Source organism: Tubulanus polymorphus, chromosome 4 (genome assembly GCF_964204645.1).
Source record: "Tubulanus polymorphus chromosome 4, tnTubPoly1.2, whole genome shotgun sequence".
Lineage (NCBI taxonomy): Eukaryota > Metazoa > Nemertea > Palaeonemertea > Tubulaniformes > Tubulanidae > Tubulanus > Tubulanus polymorphus.
The window spans coordinates 14,437,386-14,463,113 of NC_134028.1; the positions used below are offsets into that span (position 1 = coordinate 14,437,386).

Here is a 25,728-nt window from a genome sequence, read left to right on the forward strand (position 1 = left end):
ATGCCATGTGCGTTTGAGTCAAAACACAAAACGCTAAACAGAAAAGCCCGCTTCACGCGGCAAAACATTTTTTCACCAGTACAAAAAACGTATCTTTCACAAAACATGATTATTAAAACTGGGAGTGCACACGGCATAACAAAAATGCGCAGAAAAAATAGCTTGGACCATGGAGTCCACGGAGACGATAATGCGCTAAACCACAAAACATACCGCACATGGGACGAAAAACGGTTTTGACGAAACAAAAAAGTTTTTTGCATATCAACCAATGCTTGTTTCGGGCGGCGGGCTCAACAGCTTGCTCTAAGCCGCCATTTGAGAACACCGGTTAAATACTGATGTGCATTTATGGAAACTTGCTATCCTGGAATATTCTCGGTCGTACTCGGGAAATGTAAACCGGTAATATAATACTTACAATTGGAATCGAGTACACAAGCTCATAAAAAGGCCTAAGAGCTATTCGTCGTTCTAGGGCAACCCGCTTTGCCGTAATAAATTCAAAGTCAAGTATGAAAATTCATTACGCGCATTCGCTTGCTTCGCTTTATAAATCATCGAAATTATTGAATGACATTATATTGAAACAAACTTTAGTACATGTAGTTTCTTTTAAATATATACAACCCGAGTAAGTTCCTTAAATATTCGGTTGCAGTAAAGTGAATCTGTAGGCCTATATTTTGGTGACCTCAAATTGCGAATGGGTTGTTCATTGTATTCATAGATGACGCATCAACTCGTCGGAAGATTTTCAGTCGGTTAAAACATACGATAGATCAAAGAAAAATCACTAAACTTGGAAGCTATTGCCGTCATTTGATATCAATAATTGAACGTCTGATTAGTGAAATCAAATAGAACGTTTTAATGAAATATTCTCCATTATTGGCGATATCATAAGGAAATTCAATTTAGATTTTCATTTTTATGCAGATAATTCACAGTTGTATATCAGGATAAAACCAAAAGTTAACGAATTGGTGCCCAAAAATACACTCCAACTTTGCTATACTGAACTTAAACATTGGATGGATTTAAACTTTCTTCAGGCAAACGGTGACAAAACCGAGTTCTCCCTAATTGGCTCTCCATCACAGCTTACTAAGCTTCGCACATTTGATCTCAATCTTGATGATGCTGTAATTACTTCATCTCACTCCTTACGTAATCTCGGCGTCATTTTTGATCAGAACATGTCCATGGTAAAACATGTAAACCACTTATGCTCTGTAGCTTTCTATCACCTTAGAAACATTAGTAAGATCAGACAGTTTTTGAATCAAGGAATTGCTGAACGCCTTATTCACGCTTTTGTGACAACTCGCCTTGACTATTGCAACTCTTTACTCTTTGGCCTCCCTGACAACATTTTAGATAAATTACAACGTGTTCAAAATTCTGCTGCCCGGATCCTGACGCGAAACTCAAAATTTTGTCACATAACACCGATTCTACACGATCTGCATTGGCTTCCAATCAAATACCGCATCCAATTCAAAATCTTGATCCTTACTTATAAATCCTTGAATGGTCAGGCCCCACAATATTTGAAATCATTAGTGCAATACCAGGCATCCTCTAGAGTGTTAAGATCAAACAGTCAATCATTTCTAGTCATCCCTCGTGTCAATCTAGTCTGTGCGGGTCACAGGGCCTTTTCTTACTCCGCCCCACTACTTTGGAACTCCTTACCAGATGCAATTAAATCTAGTCCTTCTACTGATGTTTTTAAAACGCAACTTAAATCCCATTTGTTCCCTAAAGCTTTTAACTAATGATGTAAATTGTTTTTTCTATCTTTATGTTTAAATTGTGTCTTTATATTGTAAAGCCAATGAGCATATTTTATATGGATTTTAGGCTCAATAAATTATTATTATTATTATTATTCTTGCTTTAAGATACTAGAGTTACAACGACCTTAAACGAAGACTGATTGACTGGTATTTCCTTTCTTTGCCGTAGCGCAAATTTGACACTGACTCAGAATAATGACTAAAATACAAGATACCCCGTAGAGCGCTCCGGCAACACTAACACGTTACTTAACTTACCACTTAAAGACCTGGAAATGATTTTGCACGAACAAGTTCGTAGGTTTGCCAATAACTTTGTCAATTTGCTCGCCGAAAGCCTCTGAAACAAGACTCCAAATAATCGCTACAATGACCACAGCCGTTATCCATAAAAGGCGAATTGATGGCTCATCACCAAACTGATAGTACATAGCATAACTGAAGTAAGCACCATACAACATCACTATCAACACTTTTATCAGAATCCAAGTGATTTTCTTGTGAGAGATATAACAGTTTTGCAAGGTGTTCTGTGTATGAGCTACCCATCTTTGACATGCGTTTTCACAGCTTTTTTCATCCTGGTCACCCGCTGAATCTTCGTGATCCAAATTAATCTCAGAATCAATCTACAAAAGATAAACATGTGTACAAGATGAATATAAAGCTTTCCTATTTAGAAAGAATTACAATAGATGAACATGGCTGCAGAGCGGCGATAACGGTTTTCTGCCTAAATGGTTCATATATCGCACTGGGAAGCGTCATCGAAATAATTCTACAGTCCATAACATATGACTTATTTCCAAGAAGTGCAACCTGGGTCAACAATATGCTGGATATGTGGATCCAGCTACATACAAGGGCTACCACGTAAAAAGTACCGATGTACCAAAATGGCTTAACCGAAGATATGGTTCTTCCTAAGTCCCCTAGTGGCAGTTGCATGAACTAGTCCGTCGCACATGCTCTCCTTACGCGTTGTGATCGATTATTTTGTTAATACTAGGTTGATCTACCTTTATACATCAATTTGTTCAGTGAAGAATCTGCATTCAGAAAAAAACAGCGTGTCAGGAATTCCTTGGTATCCAATTGAACGAGGAACTGACTCAGGTTTCAAACGATAGAAGATTTATTTACAGCTATATACATACAGAATACGTCGGCAGCTATATACATACATAATACGTCGGAACAGCTTGCGTGTCTCTTTCATACTAACGGTATTTTAAAACAGTTTCAGCCCTATTCAGCCTACCGTGACACTCACGTGATCATGTGATCATAGTAATAAACACACGGTGAAGTCGGCGTAAAATGCCGACACTCCCGGCGCAAGGAAAATATAAATATTAGAGCAGTTTAATACAGTTTATCAAATTAATTACAGAAAAACAAATACAACACTTTCAAACTTATTTCCTAACACAATAGATCTCAATTTGAAAAAATACTTTTACAAATATGTAATATGTCAACGTATTTGACGTATTGTCATTAAACAATACCAGCGTCGAATAGATTTTTTATTTTCTCTGATGCTTTTTAGCCGATCCTCTTTGTGGTTTATTAGTCAAAACATTTTCTTCTAACCTGAAGACCTCGGGGGAGACGACCTTGGTTGAAGCTGAAACTTCGAGAGGAAACAGCTTCGAAACTGGACGGTTTGTGAACCCATTCGATGTTCTTAGGCTAACTGATCTCACGAAACCATCACTGCTTTGTTTTAAGACAGTTATAACAGCTAACCTCCAACGAGGTCGAAGTAAAAATTCTTACTCGATTAGAACAATATCATCAATTTTCACAGCTTGGCTGCGAACCCGTTTGTGTTTGTGAAATTCTCTCAAAGAAACAAGATACTCAGATTTCCATCTATCGTGAAAATGTTCATATAAATATGCACGAATCTCAGATTGACGAGCAAGTTGCGTACTCTTATTTTGTCTAATGAAGTCTGAATCCGAATCTGAATGTGAGAACGATATACCGGTACCACGTTTGGTATGAAAATAGAAAGGATTCGCCATTGAAAATTCATAGATTGACCATTGACAACCACTGACCAATTTAAACTTCTCGAATACCGTGGTCGAATTCGAAAGTGCCTGTCGTCGTATTGATAATTCTTAAACAGACCAGCAGTATGTTTTGCTACTATTTGTGAATAGCGTTGACATGATGGAAATATGTTACCTATAAAGGTTACACATCTGGATCACAGCACCTCACTTGCCACAGTGCGATATTTTCACATGTATCGTTTTACATAGTAATGCTAATACATAAACTTTTTTTTACTACGTGACTCGAAAGCTTGACTCGAATCATCTGGACAGCACTGCGTTTGAATACTCAACGAATAGAAAATATTATTTTCGGGAAGCGCCTACAAATAGGTTTTGATGAAATAAATCCATGGCTAATCGATGCTTTAAAAAAAATAGAATCGCGAGATGATTTACCCCACAAGTTCAACTAATCAGCACGATACCAGTTAATTAAATCATTAAACGCATTGGGCTCCTAATATTTGAAATCGTTTGTTAGAATCAAAGTTGTTCTTTAGACGTGACCACCTGTGCTTCAGAAAACTGCGTACAAGACAGTGGTCATCAAATCATAAGAACATTTCTTCAAGTTTTGAAAATTCGATTATTGGAAACGATTTTTCCGTCTAAATACCAGTTTCGTTAATATGTCAAGTTTTTACTCTTGTATAGAATCTACCAAGTGCCTTCATATCGGATTGAAAATTGTTGTGATCAGTCACCTGTTACTACTGTCAAACTGTCAGTAAAACGTGTTTTCTTGTAAAAAATCATCTATGCCCTTTGAATGCTATCCCAGACTTCAAGCGGCTTTGGTAACACGCGGGTTCTCAGAAATTTTTTTGCCGAATCGCCGAATCACCGAATTCGACCAAGACATGGCTTAATCAATCAGTAGCCAAATAAATGAGAAATATGAATTTCCTATTAAGATAGAAGCACGGTCGACCTTTAAAACTAGATACGATGTAATGATTGACGGTTAGATAAGATGTATTTATGTTGTTTTGTTTCTATACTGGTAATTAGGCCAGTGTAAGTAATTTCTTGGTTCATAAAAGACTAAATTACCCTAAATATTCTCCCGGCTGGACATACACTGTTTTTGGGCCGTCGCATACATTAAAAGTGTTAGCAAAGTGTGATTGAAATAATACATGATATAAATCATTGAACTTCTAAAATCGATTTTAATAAAAATTTTAGTATTAAAATGGAAGCAAATAAGTACTACTGCCCAACATGTAATATCAATATAGATAAATCCCAAAAAGCAAGACACAATAAAACTAAAACACATTTAGAGAATAAATTGAAACTAGAATATAAAGATGATATATTAGAAACTAAATTAGATGAATTAAAGAATGAAAAAGAAATATATAAATGTGATACATGTAATCAATCATTCAGTGATAAAAGATATTATAATGAACATTTAAAATCTAAAAGTCATATTAGAAATAAGAATAATGATATTTTAAGGAATGAAAAAGGATGACGTTAGTCGAAGAAATGGAAGAGGATTCTAAAATGTTAATCAATTTTAATAAAAATATATATTATTATTGGTAATGGAGGAACAATCACAAGCTATAAATATAAACAATAATGGTGTAATAAATATATGCTATAAGAAATGTAATAGGTGTGAATTGAATAAATCATTAACAGAATTTCAAAAAAATAAAACTAAAAAAGATGGCAAACAAACATATTGCAAAAGCTGTACTAAACTATACAATAACAAATTTCTTGAAAATAATCCAAATTATTCAACACAATATTATATGGATAATATTGAAAAATTCAAAGTTAGAAATAAACAATGGAGAGAAAATCACTCAGATTATATAACAGAATATATGAGAGAATGGAGGGATAATAATAGAGAATATTATAAAGCGTATCAAAATTATTATAAGAAAGAAAGATATCAAACAGATTTTAATTACAAATAGAAAAAATGTTTCAGATCTAAAGTATCAAAATTATTCAGTAAAGAAAACCACTCAGTTACACTAGCACATTTATTGGATTGTTCAGATAAATTTTTTAAATCATGGATAATATATCAATTCGATGATAAAATGAATATAAATAATTATGGCAATTATTTTCATATTGATCATGTGTTACCAATATCTAAATTTGACATGAATGATGAATATGATAAAAAGTTAATTTGGAATTGGAAAAACCTGAGACCTCTTGAAAAGAAGGAAAATATGATTTAACATGACAAACTAGATTTACAGTTATATTTAGAACAGTTAACAAAAGTAACGAAATTCATTGAATTATGGAACAATAATCCAAATAATGAACAATACGTTGAGTCTTTAATGAGTGGTTAAAGATTAATAGAATTCAAATAAAATATATTAAAAATTACATATCTTCAACTAGCTAGTATTAGTTATTGTTTTTTTAATATTTTCTTTTCAAAAAAGAATACTTTATATCACAAATAAAAAATACTAAAAAAACAATAACTAATACTAAAATTCTTTACCTTTAACTAAGCTAGTATTAATCTAAAGAGATACTGGTATCATTTTATAATACTTATAATATTTGTTTGCTTTTTTCTCTAATATAAATGTCAAAGAAATCTAATAAGAATAGTATTGATATTGAAAAGACATTGGATGATTTGGGTATAAGTGATAATAAAGATACAGTTGTAACTAATTGTGCTCAAGTTAATTGTAATATAGATTATGAATACTATTTATATTGTAAGCATCATCTAGAACTATTGATTGCCGGTGGAAAAACTAAAGAGTTTTAAATAGAATTATTACTTTTCAAGAATTAGATGCTATGAAACCAGATAAAGTAATAAAATATTTTAAGATTTATGAAGAGGCAAGATTAGCCCGAATAAATGATTCTATTTCAGATGGTATTGTCAAATGTTACTCTAAGTTATGTAACCAGTTAATACCAATTGATGATGAAAATAAATTATATACTGATTTGAAAAATGACTACTTAGTTATGACTGAATTACAAAAATGGGTTGGATATGCTTCATTTCAATTAGGATCGGTTATGACATTAATTTCTACTGGCGTCATAACATTTTCGAACATCAAGCCTATGGAATATAAATCAGGTAAGAACGAAACAGATGACGCTGTACTACAACCAAACGTCGAAACAGAAAATGAATCAGAACAAAAATTAACTAAAATAAATGAGTGATGGCGTTACGAAAAAGCCTAGATCCGAGAAACAAATTAAATGGGCAAGAGAATTAGGTAAAAGATCTTCAGAATTAAAAAAAGCTAAGAAAAAGAAATTAACTGATATAAATGAATCACCTGATATTGATTCAAATAATAATCCATCTAATTCTTCTAATGCTGGAAGTAATTATAAATTATATATTACAATTGGATTAGTAACAGTTATTATATTATCCGGTGAAATATATAAATCAAAATTCAAATCTGATGATAAATATGATTCCAATGACAATAAACCTATTATACCAGAAAATAAGTCAAATCATAAAGCCATTGAAACTAAATCTAAATTATTATTAATGGATTAAAATAAGATAAAAAAAGAACAATATTTAAGAGATTTATATTATAACCCAGAAAGTGAAGTATCATATTCTAACGTTTCAGAATTATGTAATAAAATTAAATCTGATAAAGAAAATGGTAATGGTGCCCTATGGCACCCACATGGTGATATAAAATATAGTGAACTAAGATTATGGTTACAAAATCAACCAACATATCAAATCCACAAGAAAATGGATAAAACTTATTTAACAAGAAAAGTTATGGTTTCATATATTGATCAACAATGGCAAGCAGATTTAATTGACATGAAGAACTTAGAAGAATACAACAAAGGATATTTCTGGATATTAAATGTTATAGATATATTCAGTAGATACGCATGGTCAATTCCAATCAAAAATAAAACTGGAATAGAAGTGACAAATGCTTTTAAATCAATATTTAAAGAAGCTATTCCAGATAAGATACAATTTGATGAAGGTAAGGAATTTTATAACAAACATTTTAAAAAACTATTATCTGATAACGATGTAGATTATTTTTCAACACACTCAGATAAAAAAGCATCTATTATAGAAAGATTTAATAAAACATTGAAAACTAGAATGTGGAAATATTTTACTGCTAATGAAACATACAAATATATCGATGTGTTAGATGATTTAGTGAAAGGTTATAATAATTCTAAACATAGTTCTATAAATATGAAACCAATACAAGCTAGAAAAGAAGATAATTCAGAAATAGTATGGAATAATTTATATGGAGCGTTTGTTACACATGATTTTGGAGAACCTAAATTTAAAATAGGACAACACGTAAGAATATCTAAATATAGAAAAACATTTTATAAAGGTTATACCCCTAATTTTACAGAAGAAATATTTAAAATTAAAAAGATAATATTAACTTAACCTTTTCTTTATAAACTAGAAGATCTAAAAGATGAAGAAATATTAGATTATTTCTATGAACAAGAATTATCACTTGTGCCAAATCCAGAAGAAATAGAATATAAAATAGAAAAAGTATTGAAAACAAAAACTCTTAAAGGAAAAAAGTATTCTTTGGTGAAATATAAAGGATATGATGATAAATTTAATGAATGGATTTTATCTAGTAAAATTAAAAGAATAAATGAATAAATGAATAAAGATTTATTTATATTTGAACCGCATAATATGTTAGTTACTGGAGTAACCAATTGTGGTAAAACACATTTCATATTAGATTTGTTAGAAACTATTTATAAGAATCATATTGATAATATAATATTATTCTGCCCTACTTATGAAATGAATAAAACATATGATAGGGATATAGTTAAGATGAAAAAGTTTATTATATTAAATCCTAAAACAATAAAAGAAAATTTAGATAATTGTATAAAAATAGCATTTACATGAATACATTATTCATTGTAGATGATTGCGCAAATTTACATGATTCAAAAGTGAGAGAAAGTGAGTTATGTTATCTAGCTTTCTCTGGAAGACATTTCGGGATAACAACATGGGTTTTAAATCAAAAATATAATTCAATTGTTAAAGACTTTAGGGAGAATATAAGATTTCTAGTTTTATTTTATAACAAAGATAAAAAATCTATGCAACAATCATTGGAAGAAAATCAAATTATACCTACTGAATTACATGATGAATATATGAATAAATTAAAGAATAATAAAGGTTCAAAATGATTACTGAGACTACAATTTCCCTATGAATATAAGTTTATAAAATAACTATTTATATATCTATCTATATAATACGTATTAAATACGTATTAGATACGTATTAAATACATTAATACTTAAAACCCCATTTTTAAAATAATATATTATTCATATAATTTTCAACCAATTTATTTTTATTTTTTTCAACTAATATATGAATAAGTTTAAAGAATAATAAAGGTTCAAAATTATTACTGAGACTACAATTTCCCTATGAATATAAGTTTATAAAATAACTATTTATATATCTATCTATCTAATACGTATTAAATACGTATTAAATACATTAATACTTAAAACCCCATTTTTAAAATAATATATTATTCATATAATTTTCAACCAATTTATTTTTATTTTTTTCAACTAATATATGAATAAGTTTGAAAATAATAAAGGTTATTTATTATTACTGAGGTTTCAATATAAATTTAAAAAAGAAATATAATTTAATGTATTTTCAAATAATATGTATTAAATACATATTAGATACGTATTAGATATGTATTAGATATGTATTAAATACGTATTAGATACCTTAATACTTAAAACCCCCTTTTTTATTTACTATTATTTTTTACAATTTTCAACCTTTATTACTTTTTGAGTGTTAGATAATCACTTTCTGAATCACTTTCACTATCAGACCCTAACAATTTATTCAAATGCTCTACCGTATCTTCATAAATAATTGGTTTATTGATATACTTATTAGTCGTCTCAACTATATCTTTATTTTCTGATTTAAGTTTCATAGAATCTTTATTATCAATGCGCTTTCCTGTATTTTCATTATTATCTTTATTAGTGTTTGCTCCTAATATTTCATTTACAATGTTTGATTCTAATTTAATAGCATCGGTTAAATCTAATTCATCTTTATTAGGCGTTGCTAATAATAAATCTTTATATAATTCTTTACCATTTACTTTTTGATTTGAAACAAACTTTGTAACATATCTAAATGGGTGTTCTATAAATTCTCTTAAACCAACACGTTTTAAAACATTAGTAATATGTGAATTTGTATTCATATGATTATTCCAATTTGATGGAGCGTTTGAAAATTCACCTTTACAATAATCACAATAATTTCTATTTTCACTAACATTTAATATTATTGCATTATTAGATGTAGAAGGTATTACATTATTAGATGTAGAAGGTATTGCATTATTAGATGTAGAAGGTATTACATTATTAGATCTAGAAGGTATTACATTATTAGATGTAGAAGGTATTACATTATTAGATATAGAAGGTATTACATTATTATCAATTACATTACTTAAATTATCAACAACTTCACTTTTATTATTATCGATTTCTATTAGTTTAGTTTTATAAATTTTGAAAAAAGGATCAAATATCAAAGCTATATTACAAGGTATTACATAATATAAACCATCATTATTTCCATGTGTATCGATGTATGGAATATGTTTATATACTTTACCTCCTTCCATTTATTATATAAATTTTTATTAAAGTTAAAATTTTAATACATAACACTATTCAATTGAGAATTTACAATATTTAATTGCGCGTCAGATATAATATAAATGTGCATTTTGAAATTTTTGATTCCTTTATTCTTTGTCATGAATAATTGTATTCCATCTTTAGTGTTTTGTAATTTTTCTTCCAGAGCCATGTAATGAATTATCCTCTGTTGTTCTAAAATCTAACCATAATGCATATTTATTACCGGTATAATAATCAATTTGATCAATATTACAATTTTCAGATGATTTTACTTTTTCATTCATAAAAAGTTTTCTAATTTCTGGCCATTGATCAATCATTCTCATTCCTTGACAAAATATTTTATTTGCTATTCCTTCGATAGTTATTTCTACTTTTGTTATTTCAGGATTATAATAATTATCAACATTTATTGCACCATTAGTATAAGTTGCAATGGTAAAAAATATTAATATACCTTTAATAGATCTTCTTGGGAAGTTAATATTCTCATTAATTATTTCATCATTTGCATTAATAGCTACAGTTTTAAATTTATCAATATAATCATATAATAATGAAAATCCTTGATTGTATTTAGTTTGAATTACACTTGAAATATTTTCATCAGTTACTGTATCATATTCTAAACATATATTCGATAATTTATAACTCATATCTTTATTAACGCTAGATATTACAATTTCATTAACAGGCGCAAATGTTATTTCGAATATAACGTCTTCTTGAATTGCGTATTTATATAAAGGTGCATTGTTATTTATCAATTCAAAGTCTAATGGAATTTCATATTTGCTTCAATGAATCTTTTTTATCAAATTATCTGCGGTGCGAGTTACTATTGCGTCATTAGCTCCTGATCTTAATTTATTTTGGTTTTCTGATTGGATGCCTTGAAATATCATATTATTTCTATTTTCTTTAGTTAACCATAAATCTTTATAATGCATAAATAAATTATAATCATCTAAAGAGAAAACTGTTTCTGGACCAATCTTTATAGTTAATTTTTTAATCAAATTTCTTCCAACAATATCAACAACATAATTATTATTATTACCGGTTACTTTTATATCGGCTGATAAATAAATACTATTTGGAACATAAAAAGTATTTTGTGTTAATCGAGGAATTCTAACGTATAAAGTTTCATCGGGATTAATATTAGAAGGATTATGAGTAATCATATGATGTGATCTTTCTGCTTTAATAGCATTAGATATTCTATGATTCTTAGAAGGATTGATATAACTCCCACTCATTTATTTAACAAAAAAATTAATTATTTATTTTTTATCATGTTTACTAACCCAAAAATAATTGCACTTACAACTGTAATTAAAAATAAAATAATATGTTCAGCAGCAAAGTTAATAATGTTTCCTGCAGATTTCAATATAAAACCAACAATTGATGCAATTACTCCCGGCAATGCTGCAGCAGATTTCTTTGATAGTTCCCATAAATATTTTGCTAATTTCTTTAAACCATCCTTAACTTTATCTTGTATAGAATTATTATCTGGGGGTTTATCTGGTTTATTGGGAGTAGGAGTAGATTTCAAAGCATTTGATATTGCTAAACCAATTGTTTTAAATAACATAGTTACAGCTGTTAGAATTGAAAGAATTGTTATTCCTTCTAATTTAAATAACAATTTTATTCTATCTTTCAATGATATTTCAGAATCTGGTTTTATCAACAAATCTTTAAAAATAACTTTTAATTTTTTAATATGATTAAGATCATATGATTTTAATAATGTATCTCTTTCTTTTTCCTGTAATTCTTTGTTATATTTTAAATCATCTATTTCTTTTTCTAAAGCTAACTTTCTGCTTTCATAATCAGCTTCCTCTATTACTTGAAGATTTTTATTTAATTCTAATTGTTTTAATTCTTCATTTGCATTAGCTAATTCTTTTTCTAACATGGTTATTTTAGAAAATCTCATCTTAATACTAGCAATTTCACCAGCTGATATTTGTACACCTTTAATTTCTCTACGTGCTTTTTCAGGAAATTGTTTTAATTTTTCATCAGTTAAATCAAGTAATCCTTTTTCTAGTAAAGATTGTATTTGATTTATTCCAGTTTCAGCACCATATGTATCTGATATACTATTCATCTCTTCTTCTGAATCTCTTAATCTATCAATTTGTTTTTCTAATGTTAATTGACTTGAATCATTATCAATTGGTTGAGTGTCTCTTCTCGATGTTTCTGGTGTTGAAGTTCTTAATTTATCTAATCGATTTGCAAAATCTTCATCAGTTTCTGGATCAACATCAGTAGGATTTGGATTTGGATTTTTAAATGGTGAATATTTGTTTATATCAATATTAGGAATTGGTTCTTCTTTATTTATTCTATCGAGTGCATTCCATATAATTCTGAGAAATTCTCTACCACCTTTTGAACCTTCAATTGTAGATAATGCTCGCATTCCAAGTTCAAAAATATTTTCTTGACCCATTCTAGATAATTGAATTGTTACAATATTCCTATTTAATTCAAGATTATAATACCATGAATCATTTTTAAATTCTAAATTATTCATGAAAATGGGTCATCTTTTAAAATTTGTTCTACAACACCTTCTGAATCAATTTCATCTATTACAACTTTTGGTAATAATTCGTTAACAATTTTATCGGTTACTCTAGATTTCATTCTATATAATTCCATAGGTTTATCAGGATATTTTTCTTGTTGTTTTTCTGATAGTTTCATAAATTCTTTTCTTTCTGTTCTAGTTGAAATTCTACCACTTTCAGGAGCTTGTAAATATTTAATTAATTTTTCACGTAATTCGGAATTAATTCCATCATAATTATCATCATCATAATCATCATCTTCACCTAAATTAGTATTATATTCTATTTTATTACCGTCATTAAGACTTGTTGCACTAAAATCAGGTTGTTGTTCATCAGTTATGCCGGGTTCATCTAAAGGATCCATTGGAATATCTTCTTCCATTTATATAATAAAAAATTAAAATTTAAAATATAATATTCCTCCGATTACAATTCCTATACAAGTTAAAGCTAATTTAGAATTTTCATGGGATTTATTATCATCATTTAGTTTAATTATTTCATGTTGAATATTATCAGTTCTAATATTTTCTGATGTATTTTCTGATGTATTTTTTTCACCTTCCATTAATTTTGGAGCAGTAATTATCTTTTTATTTATATCATTCAATCCAAATGAATTATTTATTGTTGCAGTTTTAATTAGATTATTATAACCAATTATATTTCCCATCTTTAATACTAAATCATTAGAAATAATTAATAGATTAGGGCCTATACAATAATTTAAGCTAATATGTGATTTATCTAAATAATTTTGATATCTTAAAATGTTTTCTGGAATCGATCTATTTTTATCATTATGAATGGAATCTTCAAATAATACTTTAAACTGTTTCTGCGCATCGAATGAAGTGTTATCATTTCCAATTATTGGGGATCTTGTTTCAACTTGTGCACCTAAAATACAAATTAAATAAGTTCTAATAGATAGATTTATTCTTTGTATTCCAGCTTTAGTAAAACCTTCACTATTTTCTAAAATGAAATTAACCCAACCATTATTGTTTTGTTGTTGTATATTATTATAATATTTTGGTAATTCATTCATATTTTGTGTTCTTATATCTGAATTTGTCATTATTTTTCCAAATTCTTTAGTATATAATAATCCTAATCCGCCCATTGTTCCAATTTTTGCTCTAAAATCTTTATTTGAATTAATATTAAATTCATTACATATTTTATAAAATTTAGAAAAATTAATATTATTATTCAATTCTTTAAAATATTTTGAACCTGGTAAAGGACATTCTAATTCATCTAATATTAATTTTATTTGAAAATATGAATGAAATCTAAAAAGTGATAACATCAATGGTAAACTTGGTTTGTTTAAATGATCATTCCAACTAATTCCACATCCTGTTGTTGCGCAATAAACAGTAAAATTTAATTGGTTCTGCCAATAGTTCATATTAGATTTCAATAACCATTGTTTTGCCTCATTTAAATTTTTAAAATTAATTGTATACACATGAAATATATTTTCCATCTTTACATGAAAATCATTACTTTCAGTAACATAAATATATAAATCAATTAATGAATTTAAAACTTCATTTCTATATGAAATATCTTTATCAAAATCTATTGCTGGAATATTATATTTAATTGATTTATTATATTGGAAAGCTTTTGGAAAACTATCTACCATTTATATAATAAAAAAATTAATAATTTATTAATTCTTTTAATAATTTATCTTGTTCTTCAACTGTTATATGGCCATTTAAACTTATTATATAATCTAGTGTATTCTTCAATTTATTAATTTCTTTTATATTAGTTTTAATTTTTTCTTTATTACTTTTTATATTTAATTTTGAACTTATACCAGTTAAAACACTTGAACTTAATCCTAATACACCAATTGATATAGCTAAAGGTGTTAATGGACTGAATATTGCTAGAAATGTTATTACAGAACTAATTGTAACCGAACCACTTATAATCAAATAATATATAATTTTACGTTTTAAATATTTTTTCTTTTTAACTTTTAAGTCACTTTCAAATTCTAATATTTGTTTTTCTAAATATGTTTTTAATTTAGTTTTATTTATATCATGAGGTATAATATCAATATTATCAACTTTATCTTCCATTTATTTAGCAAAAAAATTACTAATTAGTAAATTTATAAGCAACAAATATAACAATAACTGTCCGCCTATCATATCCATATTATTTCATATTTCTGTTGTTCTTTACTCGGGGTATAATAATCTGATAATTTAGGTTTGTATAAATGTAATTTTTCTTTATTGCTTACCGCGTTATATAAACTCATTGCATCATTAACTGATTGAAAATCTCTATATGAAATCTTCTGATCATATAATTCCTTGTTAATATAATCCATATACTTTTGCCTCTTTTCTCTATATTCTTCTGCTGCTTTATTGTATTTCTCTAATGCTAAGTTATGTCTTTTTTGTTCTGTTAATGATCCATTTTTATCAATATGTTTAAATAAATAACCGCCACCAGTAAATGCTAAAGCGTTAACAATTGCCGATCCTATAATAGTTATAACTGCAGAAGCCATTTATTTAGTAAAATAATTATGTATTTATATGGGAGGAATATATTTTTGTTTTTCCAAATAATCAATAGTTAAATTAGATAAAGTAACTGCTAATGTTAATTTTAAAATATCATTTATATCAAATCTATCAACATTAACACTTCCCATTTTAAATACTTTTTTAAATACCATTGAATAACCAACAGTTCCAACTGATAGTAATGCGCCATTATATAATCCAGTTATTATCCACTTATTATCACTCATTTATTTATCAAAAAAATTACTATCATCAAAATATTTAGTTAACTTATTTATGATTAATTCAACATTTATTTCATTACTAGTTTTATGATTATCATATATTTTGGTTAATATGTTTTTAATATCATCAATAATTCCATCTTCATTTAATTCATAATATTCTAAAGGTGATTTAATTAAATCAATTACTTTTTCTATATTATAATTTTCTTTATTAATCATTGATGTATTGTTAAATGATTTACTTTTTATATCAGTAATTACATGATTTAGTTTAATTCTCATTTCTTTACCATGTTTAAAATCAAACCCAAAACATATACTCGGTCCAACAGTTATATTCATTTATATAGTGAAAAGAATTACTCTCTACATCTTATAACTAATTCATAAATTACAGGGAAATTATTTAAATCAATTAAGTGCCCATTATGATTTCTAATTTCTAATCTAAAATTATTAAAACGAGGAATGCATGGTTTGAAATCACATTCTGTTAAATTATAATTTATTTGTGTTCCAAATTCTTTAACATTCTTCAATGGTAAAATGTTTAGTAAACCAGAATTACAAGTTATATCTTTAGTTGCTTCGAATGTTTTTGTAGGATCGATTAAATTGCAATAAATATAAAAGTGTGTAAAAGGCATTATATTTGAATTACCATCTACGTTTCCTGTAACAGTATCTGGTACAATTCCTAACAGTTTAGCTATAGGTTTTTTTACCATAAATGCATGTTGACATTCATCATATACATTTATTTTAATTTTATTTGTGCTATCACTTTTTATAAATCTAAATAAAAATTTATCATCTCTTCTAATTTTCAACCGTGCTCTTCGATTAATTTCTTGAGCTAATGTTTCTAAATTATATAATCCTGGTTTTAAAATTAGATGAAAACATTTATCTACATTTCTAATATGAATTAAAACAGTATTATCTTCAATAGTTTTATCCGATATATTATAAAAAGAATTACATAAACTTATATTTACTAATTTTAAATCTACACAATTCTGGAATTCTCTATCTAATTGTACTAGTAAATTATGAGATTTATAATTTTTAAGTTTTCTAGAATCAACAAATATTCTGTATTCTTTTAATTCTACCATTTATTTTACATATTTTCTTATTCGAAATCTATTTCATGGTGCCCTTTTTCATTCTTACCTTTGTATACGAAATAGAAATCTGAACATAATTCTTCTAGGTCTTCACTTGATAATCTATGAAATCTATCCGGTAAATATGTTCTGAATTTATATGTATTTCCTTTTAATCCTTCATATTCTAAGTGTATAACTAATTTATCTCCATATTTGTTAGTAACTGTATAAATATTTGTAATTAGATATTTCTTATGGATTATTAATTCTTTTAACTTCTTAAATTTATAATCTACTGATTTGACATTTGAAGTATCTTTTATTCTATCTAGAAATGATTTGTTGTTCTCACTGCGTGTTTGTTTACTCTCCATTTTAATAACATATTTTTATTAAAATTTGATTAACACGTTAGGATTCTTTTCATTATCTCATTCTCTTTTGTTTCTTCTCTTTTAAATTTTAAATATTCATCTAAATTACAACCATAAGCAACTGTATAAATTCCATCATCTAAAATATATCTTTTATCATCAAATGGGTTTAGACTTATCTTTTCAATTTCTTCAATAAACATTTCATGATCTTCAGATCTTAAACATCGCATCTTATGTTTTCTAACTTCTTCATTGAATATACAATTGATGTAATCTTTGAAATGAATATTCTTTTCTACTACACTTTTGGTTATTCCTTTTAACTTTTTAGCTTCATGTTCTTTAGTTTTATATGAATACATTTTAGATCTAATACCGATGAATTCAATCATTTCTTCACTACCTAATTCATCTTTGAATTTACAAGGAACTTTTATTATCATTGCTAAACAATTCATGATCTTTAGGATAATTACTGAAATCAAAATGATGTTTTAATGTTTTTAAATCATCAGTTATGTTATCAGTTTTTATCTTTAATATGTAACCGTCGGTATCAAAATATAATATTTCTATATGTTTTTCTCCAAAAAGTGGTTGTAATACATTATAATAGAATTCATACATTAGTAATTTTGATAATCATAAAACTGAAGCGCCAACATAGATTGGTTTATTAAATTTCATTGATGTTCTTCTCATCTTAACTGCAGCTAAATTTTCATCAAATATTCTGTTACCAATGAACTTAGGATATGATTGTAAATACCTTATCCTTTTACCATTACTAACTAACTCAATATCATTTCTATTTCTAATATTTTCATCACAAGTCTTACCATAGAATGCATTATTCATTAACTTGAAGAAATCTTTCTCGAAATCAGTTTTAGCTTTAGTTCTCTGTTTGGTGTTAAAATCTATATATTTTTCTAACCACTTAGATTGGCTAAATGAAATATCTCTATGTACTTTTTTTAGAACCATTCCCTGATTCAAATAAAACTTTAACATTCTATAATGTACTACATAATTATATTTATCTTCTTGAGTTACCATTAACTTTTCTGTATGAATATGATTTTCGGGTTTAATTCTTTTTTGGTAATTTGATAATTCTTCATGAGTTACAGTTTTATGTTCGGGACAGTAAGCTAGATTTCTAGATTTAAATTTAATATGTTCAGGATATTCTAAATCTACAACAAAAAAATAACCAGTATCTGAATCATCTGCAATATCTAGAATTCTTTTCTTCCAATCAAATTTATCATTATTTTCATTCTGTAAAACTTCAGTTAATTCAAATACTCCATAAGGATGTGGTTCCATCATTGCCCAACCATACAAATTATTTGCATCTATATATAATAACTAATATCCAGGGTTATCATTTACATTGAAATATCTATCACCTAATACACCTGAAACTCCTCCTCTTATAGATTTTTCAAATGATAGTAATTGATCTATATTTGTTAACAAATCCATTTTTATATCTGTAAATTTTAAACCACAATCCCATGTTAATCCTGGACTTGAATAACAATGACAAGGATCAATTTGAAAATATTTTAGGTTTACATCTCTAAACCTTTCGAATATATCGGTTAATAATAATACATCTGATTTTAAATATAAATCTACTAATTGCCCATGATTTTCTATTTTGAAATGATTCCAAATATTCAATGTTCTATTATAGACTTTATCTTTAACATATTCATTTTTTAATTCATCATAGAATTGTTCTTTCAATAATTCAGTTATATTGAAATCATTATGTGATTTATGAAATGAATATGGAATTGCTCCTTTATATCTCATTAATTGAAAATCATCATTATTTGGGTAGTGTTATTTTAATGTTTTTAATTCATCATCAACTAATGATTTTGATAAGTTATCTAATGAACTATTTAAAAATCTATATGAATCTATAAATCTTAGGCAACCAAATTGGAATGATATATAATTCTCAGATGTTTTAGCTAACATTCTAAATTTATAAGTTGGTATTTTATCTTATGATCTATTTGAATTTAATCTTTCTATTTCATTATTAATTTCTTCTATTTTATGGCATAACTGTTTGATGAATAAATGTGCATCATACCCTGATAGATTATGAAATATAACTGGTACAAAATTAATTTTCTTAGCTTGTAAGTTACAATTCTCATGTGCAGCGCCTCTTAACTTTCCGTTCAAATGATCATGGTCTCTTACTTTTTTATCTCTAAAATTAAATATCTTTTCACAATAATAACATTTATCTGCAAACTCAAATGCTTCTTTATCTTCTTCTGTCATTATAATTTCTATATTTGTATTCAATAATTTACTAAATCTTATTTCATATTCAATTAATAAGTCACAAAAATGATTGATAACATTTTCATTTCTATAATGATAATATTCACTTTCAATTAGTTCTGGGTAATCAGATTTAATATATAACCCGAAAGCCGCAGCTGATTGATGAATCTTTTTAATAGTATTTGTTTTTGGTGGTTCTTCTGAAAAATCATTTTCATTAGAATTTAATTTCTTTCTTTTATAATATATTTCTTTTCTATCTTGATCAGTTAATTCTTTATTTAATGATTCAAAATCTCCATATATAACAAATGGAACTTTATTTTTGTAATCATATTTTTTGAATTCTAATATTTTATCCTTTTCATTTGGTAAAACTAATTTACAATAATCATGATTTTCACATAATTGTTTATGATTTAATAATGTACTTTCATTACTGAATTTATGTAAACATTTTCTACATAGATATATCTTATTATGGTGATCACTTTCTGTTCTAAAGAATAAATCTATTTGTTTAATCCACATATAATGATTCTCATAATATAATATATCTATAACATCGTTTGAATCATAATCTTTTGATAGGTATAAAGGTTCTAATGTATAATGTTTTATATTGTTACCTTTTGTATTTGGTAATTTGATTAAATCAAATAAATTCATCTTTATATTATTAACTCTTTCTATTTTTGGGATGTTTTTAATTATAACAGGATACTTATCTATCTTATAATTATTTTCAAATGGTTTATAATTTGTTAATCTATAAGTATGTTTATTATAATCTTCAAGTGGGTGTAAGCAACTTATTATAGCCCATAGAAAACATTTATCATCTTCATTTTGTACATTTATAACAGCATTAGTTTTAAATGGTAGTTTAATATAACTCGATGCTTCAATATCTGGTTCTTTATAATATGATACTTTATTTTCATCAATTGGTTTTGATTTAGTTAACTTATTATATTTTGTGCTATAAACATGTAAAGTCATAAATATTATTTCATCAAATATTAAACCAGATCCTTCAAAATATTTCTCTTCTATTTTAGTTTTTACTTCATTATAACATTTATCTAATTTATCATCTATATGTTGTTTATATATAATATGTTGTGAATGAGAATTTATATTATATATTGGTTTATCTTCAGATTTTATAAACTTTACTTTAACTGATATACTAATTTTAGGGTATTCAACATCAGTTATTATTTTTATAATATTTTTCATATTTTCTAAATGTTTTTTATTTTCTTCTAATGTTTTTCTTTTATGAAATTTAAACTCCATAGCTGCTGGACCAATATCACTTTTAAATGCTTCGGTTATCTCTATATCTTTTTTATTATCTTATGAATTAATATATTTACTTACATCTTCCATGTATTGTCTTTTATTGTTTAATTTATTTTTTATGCTTTTAATTGTCTTCTGTTTCTTAACATTATCTTTATCAAAATAATCTTCACCTAAAATAACATTATTCATATTTCTAATATGACTTTTAGATTTTAAATGTTCATTATAATATCTTTTATCACTGAATGATTGATTACATGTATCACATTTATATATTTCTTTTTCATTCATTAATTCATCTAATTTAGTTTCTAATATATCATCTTTATATTCTAGTTTCAATTTATTCTCTAAATGTGTTTTAGTTTTATTGTGTCTTGCTTTTTGGGATTTATCTATATTGATATTACATGTTGGGCAGTAGTACTTATTTGCTTCCATTTTAATACTAAAATTTTTATTAAAATTGATTTTAGAAGTTCAATGATTTATATCATGTATTATTTCAATCACACTTTACTAACACTTTTAATGTTTAAAAATCTAACTCATACAAATATGAATATAAGTTTATAAAATAACTATTTATATATCTATTCTATAAGAGCTTACACTTTTATATTGAATAATCTGTCAATTTAAATGTTATTCATGTATATGATTATTTTAAGAGTAATAGGGGTAATAGGCTTTCAGGTTAAAGGTTGAACGGGCGGGTGAGTAAAAATGAAAAACATGAAAATAATAACAATTTCTACTTGAATTAGGAGTGAAACTCATAAAAATGAAAAATAAATTCGAGCGTGTGAGAATTTATTTTTCATTTTTATGAGTTTCGCGAGTAATTCAAGTAGAAATTGTTATTATTTTCACGTTTTTCATTTTTACGAGCTCGACCGTTCGACCTTTGGCCTGAAAGCCTATTACCCCTATTACTGATATTCTATCGAGTCAGATGGTAGTCTAGATTATTGTATATGACATCAATAATTAACAACCTTCCATGGATACGAAGCAGCCTAAGCCTATATCCTACCATCATTTTTTAGAAAATCTCAGCATCATTTCAAAGGTCGATCTTAGAAAATATGTAGGACGTGTTCACAGGACAAAAATCCTTCCAAAATTTCAAATTTCTGAAAGCCAAGATACTTCAGGCTTTTGGTGCAGAACAAAATGCATATCCTCAAATTGAAAATTGTGTTTTCAAAGTAAATGATCAATGCGGAATTGTTTCGAACTCAGGGTTCTCCCATTTACTCTCCTGTACTTTACAATGGTTTCAATGAGATAAGTCACGCATTGCTGTGTTCAGATGGTCAGTTGAATACTTCTTCATTGTATTGAAAGGTATTTCATACTAAATGCATCTTTTCTTAAATGCGTTGTTATTACTCAAAATAAAACATTACCCATAAGTTTGAATTCTCACTGAACTACTACATCCCTATAACAAATATATATTTCATATCAGGCGATTAACTTAGATCTGTGGACATTGCACAGCCGCTACGAAACATATAATAATACTACATTATCCTTTCATCTATTCATATAAATGATATATGATATTGTTTTTATTGTTCAGTTCGAACGCCTCGAACGTAAAAGTATGACTCGTTTCGCATTGGTATAGACTACGCACAACACAAATGAAAACCTTTACCACGTTCATATGTATGCATGCGCACGAATCGAATCGTTGTGCGTTCAAAACCCCAATTTAAAATCTTTAGCATTTAGTGGGAAATTTCAAAGTAAGCTCGCCACGTACAATGAAAATCGGACAAGACTTTTCTTAAGTGCCAAATTTGAATATGTTAGAGTAGCACTGACGAATGATTTAGGCAATAACCCAAGTCATTTCTAAAACCAGTTAACCAGTATATGGACTGTACTGGTGTAGCTTGTCCAGGCAAAAGTGTTGTTAGATTTACGTTCAGGCCAATTGAAGTAATTTGATACCAAACAAAATAGTGTTGCTTGAGAATCAGATAAATATAGCTCTATGGTCAGTACTGGCCAAGAATTGGGCAGTTGTATAGTTGTTAGATCAAAGACCATTCCATATTTAATTATTTGACGCTAAACACGACTGTGTTACTTCTAAAAATAGACAAATTACTTCAAGGTCGGTATCGGTCAAGAATTGGTCAGTTAAATAGTTACATCACTGCCAACATATCTAGTCGCTAGACACCCAAACACGATTTTATTGCTCATTGATACTAAACATATGAATTACTTATGGTCAGTTCTAGTTGTCACTGGTCAGTACTGGTCAAGCATTGGTCAATCAAAACAATTTTTAGATTAATGCCCACATCATATCTTGTCATCTGACGCCAAACAACTTTTTTTTACAATACAGGGCCTGGTTTCATAGATGTGGAAGCAAAATAATCCCTGGGAACATTTTGAAATTTGTCAGTTATAACCATGGTTTCTCATTGTTACTATGGTGGTTGTCATCCAGATTGAGGATTTACCCCTAGGGATAACTTTGATACTAAGTCTATGAAACCGGGCCCATACGATTCACTATATTGCCAGTACTGGTCATGCATTGGTCTAAACCAGAGCCCACCCCATCTAAACACGATTGTGTCGTTTCGAAAATTTATCTTTTGGGCACTTTGTGGTCAGCCATGTTCTTTTACATTCTTATTTTGCATTTTATCTCGAACACCGAAAGATTGAATTACTAATTAATTCAACAGATCATTCATTAATGAAAATAAAGATCAGTTAACAGTCCTCAGTCTGAATAAAATGTCTCACCGCCAACACCGAAGCCCCAGCCTGTACCCCATAACTATTATCTGCAGCATGCCCGCACAACGGATGGTGAGAATATTATACTATTCCATCGTACTTCACGCGAGCAACAAGCCTAATCTTACATAGATCGAAGATGAAAGGAGTTCTATTGTTCGAGGAGAGCTGTTGCTGTTTTCCTACCTTGGCGCTGAATGAACGGGAATTTAGTCAGAAATTAACCAGATAAGGCGGATTACCCAAGGAATAGAGCTATACCTTATTAGGCGAAATAAACGTCTTGAAAGGTAAGTGGCAAACGGAAATTTGATATTGATTTTACCTTAATTGTAAGGACGTATATACCGGTACCGGTCTAGGCGGAGTCTACTTATGGACAATTAACAGCCAGAACCAAACATAATACATACACTGTGAAAAACAAACTAGGCTATGTCAAAAACATGTACTAAGCATGTTTGCGACTTGGAATAAATATATGACTCATTTAGTTGAGAGAATGCGTGAATCTATGTGAGAACTTGGAACTACATTTAGTACCCGTACGTGTCAATAAAATAATGAAAACATCCACCAACAACGACTGACTACTCTTAAATCAATACAATAGCCATTTCTCATTCTAAAACGAAGCATTTACAGTAATTTGGATGTGAATAGTACGTAGACCCATGAGGCAAAACATTGCATTGAATAAGGCAGCCATAAAAATACGTCCTAATCAGATGCTTGCCGGTTCAGGCTGGTTTTAAGATTGTTTACATTGAACCAAAATCGAAGTTTAAAACTATGTACGTCAACAAGAATTCTTACCGCCGATCACATCAGGCCTACTTTTACTAGTCGATTTCCGATTTTGGCTCCCGCTAGGTGTGGTGCGGGTCACCAAATAAAAAAAAAATAATCAGACAAAATCTACCAATCGAAAAAAGAAATTAATCGAAAATCATCTTATAAGGATAATTTCTATTAACATCATTACCAAATGACCGATCACCTGTAGAATTAAAACTTTGCGTCTGAATAGTGGAATTCGAACCTGAATTTCTACATCGATTGATCCGGTTCAATGTCCTCAACTGGGTATCCCTGCGGGATGATCCTTTACTACATGTATTTATAGTGCTATTAAGAAATTAAGAAATTCCGCCTTATTGGAAAATTCCACCGGTTCCGTGGACACCGCGAAATACAACAATGTCGGAAATTAGAAATGAACCAAACCAAAATTTCAATGTTCTGTTTCAATGGCCACTTGTAAGCATGATCCTCGAAATGAGATGTTTCGTTGGTTTGTGGCGATCACGGTAGACGTCTCAAAAACATGTTTGATACATACCGACTTATCAATACTAGCAGCCCGATCTACACTCAGTGTAGAAGAGTACTGGTCGCCAACAACGTTGTCCCGATCATTAGTAAATCCCTCGTTATCGAATGACTGGGGTTGACCGGAATCATGTTGATTCATACTTTGCAATTGTATACCGGTACTCGACATGTTTCTGAAATACACATGAAGATCGTAATGGAAAATAGAAAGGTCCCTAAGCTTGATCTTCATTAATGTTAATAAGTATGTTTATTAATCGTCAATGTTAATAGTTGTCGTCGTGTACTTATTTCGCATACCACTAATTAAAAATTATTGATTCCGCAGTACGGGGGGGGGGGGAAGCGATTACACTTCCATGAAATCTCATATACGCATTCGCTTCTTCGATCCCCCCACCTCTAGACAACCACTGACATTATATATTATTAGAAATAATTCACAAATTAACGTATTGGAAAAACCATGTAGCCTCCTATTCGTGCC

At 28.1% G+C, this 25,728-nt stretch overlaps 1 protein-coding gene across 1 annotated transcript in view; it reads right to left on the reverse strand.

Moving 5' to 3' along the window:
- The window catches only part of LOC141903198 (solute carrier family 28 member 3-like), a 124,040-nt gene that overhangs the window by 98,191 nt on the left and 121 nt on the right, over nucleotides 1-25,728 (reverse strand). Inside the window, exons 2-3 of the mRNA XM_074791244.1 lie at nucleotides 25,249-25,414; nucleotides 2,061-2,431 (exon numbers count right to left, since the gene is read on the reverse strand). Of these exons, the coding sequence (XP_074647345.1) occupies nucleotides 2,061-2,431; nucleotides 25,249-25,410 (533 nt within the window). The 5' untranslated portion in view covers nucleotides 25,411-25,414. The remainder of the gene's footprint in view (nucleotides 1-2,060; nucleotides 2,432-25,248; nucleotides 25,415-25,728) is intronic.